Here is a 6118-nt window from a genome sequence, read left to right as displayed (position 1 = left end):
CTTAACGGCTGCCTCCACGCATCAACAATGAGATCGACCAACTGATGAACCAGATGCAGCAGATTGAAACACAGCAGAGGAAGTTTAAGGCATCCAGAGACAGTATTCTGTCAGAGATGAAGATGCTGAAGGAGAAGAGGCAGCAGTCAGAGAAGACGTTCATGCCCAAGGTGATCACACACTGTTGTTGTCACAATTTCAACTTATATAGAAGCCCTCGGGTCATAGTCGTTATGACCTGACTGAACTGAACATTTTTTATTTATTTGCATTAAATAAGCTAGAGGTTCAGCCTGTTCCCAGTTTACAGTTATTCTGAGCTTTCCACTGATGTCTGTCCTTTCTACGTCTCTTTCCTCTTCAGCAACGCAGTCTCCAAAGTCTGGAGGCCAGTCTCCATGCCATGGAGTCCACCAGGGAGTCACTGAAGGCCGAGCTGGGTACAGATCTGCTTTCTCAACTCAGCCTGGAGGACCAGAGGCGTGTCGATGACCTCAATGATGAGATCCGTCAGCTCCAGCAGGTCAGAAGACTGGCCGGGACATAGGATCTGTGTCACTGTTTGTCACATGTTGCAATAACTGACAGTCACAGGGATTTCTGTTAAAATAAGTAGTTTCTGTTTGTTGGCTCAGACCCCACAGATTTGATCAGAAATCTTTTTAGAAATGCACTGTTAAACTGAAATAGTGGGTACATACATATCCCACTGCATGCTTATATGTAGATGAGGGAATACGCCTATTACCCATATTTAGTTGTTCCCCTCCCTCTCCGCCTCCTGCGAGTGTATTCAAATGACCTGATTGAGGTGAGAGTAGCAGGCAGCAGCTGTGTGTGGGATGTTCCTGTGATCCAGCGTTGCCCCCTCTTTCTCTTTTGCTGCCAGCTGCTCTCAGCTCTCACCTCAATGAACTCTCAGCCATTCCTGCTACTGTTGCGCAACAACTCCGCCCCCACAACATGGAGCCTTTCATGTATGGTTCTGCAGTGTTGGCAATTGTCAAATTATATTGCTTGAGGCATAACACTTTGTTTTGTATTCATGAGTTTTTGTTAGTATGGCAGTTTCCTAGACACAAGTGAATGCACAAGCAGGGCGCTATTGTGCCATTTTTGGGCCGAGACTTCATAGAGATGAGTGTCCTTATATGTACTTCAAAGATAACTACAGATAGCAGATATTAATCAGAGACTACTTATACACATTGTTTAGCAACAGTTTCATTCTAGTGAGTAGTGGATGCTGTCACATTAGGTGAGGCCAGGTAGGATGCCTAAATCATATATTATCAAAATTGGCTTTTAAATAAATTATTGCTAAGAGCCACATTTCTAGCACTCTGATGGCACCGTTCTGTGCAGCCTCTTCTCCATCTGATACACAGAGAAAGAGAAAACTGTGTTTTTAGATACTGAGCAGCTGAAACCTAACAGGACTAACCTTGTTGTGTTGTGTGTTGATCCCATTGCCCAACCACAGGACAACAGACAGTTGCTGAACGAGAGGATCAAGTTGGAGGGCATCATGACCAGAGTGGAAACATATCTCAACGAGAACTTACGGAAGCGTCTTGACCAAGTGGAGCAGGTACACACTGTCCCTTGAATCCCCCTAGAAACATAGAGTTATGCATGCCAAATATATTTATATCACGTAATATAAGATTTATATATTTTTTTACTCTTGAAGTAATAAATTATATAGCATTACTTGCATAATCAGCAAGTTCACCGTTTTTATTTGCTCTTAGATGATACAGTTTATGTAATGTGTTGAAACTGTGGGCTTTGTAAAAGGAGAGTCTCTGATTCAATGCTTTCATTTATACAAGTCAGAAGAGGTGTATTTGAATTTGTATGACTCTCTTTTTGATGTTGCCTAATTTGCATTGACACAGGAGCTAAATGAGCTGCGAGAGACTGAGGGAGGCACAGTGCTCACAGCCACAACATCTGAGCTGGACGGCATCAACAAACGTGTCAAAGAGACTTTGGCTCGATCAGAAGGTACGCAATGTACTAAAGATGCAGCAGGGAGGTGGTGGTAGTCTGACGTTTGGAGAAGTCTGAAGGACAAACTGTTCAGATTCACACAAGCTGGAAAGCAGTTAAAAAATTCATACATTTTCCCTTCAGGATCCTTAAACACCATTGTTTGGCAAATTAAATCAATGCAGCTTCAACTTGGGTGAGAACAGTAACATTACCAAAAGCCTTTCTATTTTAAAATCTATTCATAGTCCACGTTAATGCGGTGTTGGGCAGTGTGGGCAGTGAGGCAAATGTGTAATAATTAAAGTAAAAATAATCAATTCCCACACTGGTTTACAGCGAAACCCGACAGCTGTAGGTATAATCATAGTAGAAACAATTAGAATGTCATCTGACCAAGGTCTGTCCTTGTATTATTTAGTTGTTTTTCAGCTTTCACAGATCAGTCTGCCTTGGCCTCTGCTGCATCATGCACTACAATCATCTGTGACAAAATTTCAGATATTTTTCAGATCATCACATACACACACATTTACACTAATACTCAAATAAAGGCCAGACAAAACTTCTAAATAGAGACAGATATGTTTGTACAATTAATTTTAGCATAGTTTGAATGTAGTACTCCTAATTTTTTGAAAACAATATTGTTACGTGTCTTTTCAAGCAACAGACAAAAGAAATGTTATTATTTTAATCTGGTATCTATAATCTTTACTAATTAATTATCTGTCCTCTAAATTGAGACTCTGTAGACAGCCCAGCAGATGGTACGAATTGTTGTATCTGACTCACAATTTGTATAATATGTTCCTCCAGAGACAGCCTCTTTGCACAGTTGTATAAATGTTCTGGTGGTGCTGTGACTCAGATGAGGTTGATAGAATGCAGTTGTCAGAAATCACTTGCTCATTTCATGGATTCATATTTAATCATTGTCGCAAACTTCTATATTAAGACATATTCACAGCATGACCTCATTCTTAATTAGGTATTATATTTTCCTCATATCTTTGGAACTCTTTTCATATCAATTTTTTATTTATGATTCAGTGAACAATCTGATTTTCTTTTGTCTCTTCTTTTAACAAAGTGGGAGAAATAGCCTCAACGTTAGTAGGTTGATGAAGGATGTAAAGCCAAATGAAGTAATTGTGGCTGCTGAATGAAGATGAAACTCCTATGTAAGGAGTGCTGGATGTTTTTTGCAGTCTGGTATTTATCATTTTCTGAACCAGGGACTAAGCCACTATATGTATGCACTAACGCCTTATTTGTTTGAAAAGCCCTCACTTCTACTGCACCACCCTAATCACCTCCTCCGATGTGTTCCCCAGATCTGGATTCTCTCATTGACAAGACAGAGGCAGAGATCAAGGACCACATAAAGAGCATGGAGCGCTGGAAGAACATCGAGAAGGAGCAGAATGATGCCATCAACCATGACACCAAGGAGCTGGAGAAAATGACCAACAGGCAAGGCATGCTGCTCAAGAAGAAAGAGGAGTGCATGAAGAAGATCAGAGAGCTTGGATCACTGCCTCAAGAGGCATTTGAGAAGTACCAGACCCTCACACTCAAACAGGTGCGCAAACACACAGACACTGCTTAATGATGTGATACATGTTGCCCTCTGGCTTCTACGTTTAATTTCTCCACCACCGTCATTCAGAGGTGCAGTGTTACCATGTTAGTGTTTAATGTGGATTTATATATTACAGTAGATATTGTTCTTCAGTTGAACTTAAAAATCTATATCCTCCATAGAAGTCAGAATATCATTCAAAGCTGTAACAAATTATTTTTCTCTTGGGCCACTTGGGGGCAGCGGAACAAACTGTAAACACAACGTTGACACGTCATTGACTTGACAAGTTGATATGGTGAAAGTGCTAGCAAACAGTAGTTTATGTACATAATCAACTGACACAGAGCAACATTAGCGTTCATTTGGAGTCCTGTTTTGTCCACCTGATGAATTTAGGTCCAATATTCACTTTTTCCTTTTTGCCCTGGTCCGCTGCCCCCCTGGGGTGTAATATCTGACTGTTTAGTTGCTAAATGCTCAACTATATTCACCTGCTAGTTGCTACCTCTGTCTATGCATGCATGTGTGAAAAAAGAGGTTTAAGAGAACATTGAGACTACCAAAAATGGTAAATTTAGGAGCAATAATACCAAAACAATAAGCTGAAAGACGGCGAAAACACATTGTAAATCTGAGGGGGACCTGCAGAAGGGGTGATAATCCACTGTGGGATTGTCATTACAGCCTTTTTCAATGTACATAGTCATTTGAGCAATTGTTCATATAAAACTAATGATGCAGCTTTTGGCCCTTTACGGTGCTAAGTGCTATGAACAGCAGTACTAACAATAACTATGTAAATCTCCTGAAAATGAGTAGATCTTTTTCTGTGTGTCTTCTCTTACTACCTGAGTCACACTTGGGCTCTATCTGTGAGTATGCACATACAGACCCAGATAGACCCAAGTCTCCCAAGGAATAAGACCCAAGGCCATCACATCCCACCCACTCACCAGTGACTCAGACACTAGTTAGTGCTCTGTCTGAGTTTTTTTTTTTCTTCAGCCAGCTGCCTCTGGGAGTGTGAGTTGAGTGGACTTGGCTGCATCTTTCATAAGTGGCTGAGCATGTACATTGTGTGTGTCTGTGTATGTGTCATCTCCCCTCCTTGACAATGCTGAAAATAGCCTCACACTTTCTCATAAACACTCCACATAGTTAATCTTTCTCCACAGGACACTGCTCGGGGCAAGATGGTGCCATTGATTGCAGAAGTGGATAAGAGTACCAAGTAATAATGGCTCTTGCTCATGTTCCCTCGGTCATTAGTGATTCAGATGGATAAATTTATAGTTTGAGAGTTTGGAGAATTCGTCTCGCATTTTAGCGAGATGAAGCTAGTTGTTAATTAATCAGGTCATGTAATCTTCAGATATGAATAGAATCTGGCAAAGCACTTAAATACTTGTTCATTATGGATCTGAATTTATGTCCCCGTTTAAGCAAGTGGTATCGATGTGCGCATTAATGCAGGATACAGCTAACTTTCCAGCACTGCAAAACTTATCTGTCAAAATGATACACAGGTTTGAAACCAGAATCTTTTCGGTGGGAAAAAATAATCATGAACATTTGTAGGGCAGCTATTAACTATTTTAATAATCAAGTAAACTGCCGATTTTACTTTCTCGATACATCAATTAGCTGTCTTGGCCAGCAATGTTAGAAAGTTTAAAAAAGATCAAGGTTTTCCGGAGCCAAAAATCTTAAATTATCTGTCTTTTCTTTGACCCACAGTCAAAACCCAAAGATATTCAAGTGACATTGATATAAAACAGAACGGTAACAAATCCTCACATTGTGGGATTTGTATGAAATGGGTAAATGTTTAGCATTGACAATTGGTTAATCAGTAATCAAAATAGTTGTGGTCAATTATCTCTTGATCAACTAATCATTTCAGCTCTAATAATGTACATGCACAACATTTGCTTGCAATATGGTAGGACTGTCCCAAAGTCAGTCCATGCTTTTTGTTATATATATTTTGTGTTTTGTTTGTTTGTTGTATATTTTTATTAACCTTCAACATCAGTACTCATGTCTTTATCTCGAAATATGACGATTATAGCATTTACTCCCCCCCATACATGTAGTGTTGGTTTAGCTCCCACACACCATACTCATACTCATACTCTGCATATATTTATGCATCATCTGGGATTTGAAAACATCAGATTTTCACACAATCAGGGAAAGTAGAAGTTGGCATCTTGGTCATAGCTCAGATCCAACTGCACTGTGGAGGGTCTCTCCTGCCTTGTGCTATCTTCTGTTTCCATCACCCGTCTGCACTTCCCTCAAGTGTGTGATTTGGTCAATTTAAGACAAAACACAGTTAAGTTTACTGCCTGCCACACTGTAGCTCGTGTATTGCACTGTGTACTGTGAGGCAGTAACTAGTAGACTCTTGTAGTCGTTTGATGGGAATCCTTAAATATATGATTCAAATGCCTCTCTGTGTGTACCCTAATTCATTCTAGGTCTAACAATGATAATACAGCACATTTTAAAACCTCATTGCAAGGAAAAATA

At 40.0% G+C, this 6118-nt stretch overlaps 1 protein-coding gene across 1 annotated transcript in view; it reads left to right on the top strand.

Annotated features, from left to right (window-relative positions):
* The window catches only part of smc3 (structural maintenance of chromosomes 3), a 25563-nt gene that overhangs the window by 14637 nt on the left and 4808 nt on the right, over positions 1 to 6118 (top strand). Inside the window, exons 22-24 of the mRNA XM_023424554.2 lie at positions 1484 to 1591; positions 1902 to 2010; positions 3333 to 3601. Coding sequence (XP_023280322.1) covers positions 1484 to 1591; positions 1902 to 2010; positions 3333 to 3601 — 486 coding nt within the window. The remainder of the gene's footprint in view (positions 1 to 1483; positions 1592 to 1901; positions 2011 to 3332; positions 3602 to 6118) is intronic.

This window comes from Seriola lalandi, unplaced genomic scaffold (assembly GCF_002814215.2).
Source record: "Seriola lalandi dorsalis isolate HSWRI2012SDOR001 ecotype SW California unplaced genomic scaffold, Sedor1 jcf7180002054742, whole genome shotgun sequence".
NCBI classification, from domain to species: Eukaryota; Metazoa; Chordata; class Actinopteri; order Carangiformes; family Carangidae; genus Seriola; species Seriola lalandi.
This window is presented reverse-complemented; position numbering and strand designations above follow the sequence as displayed.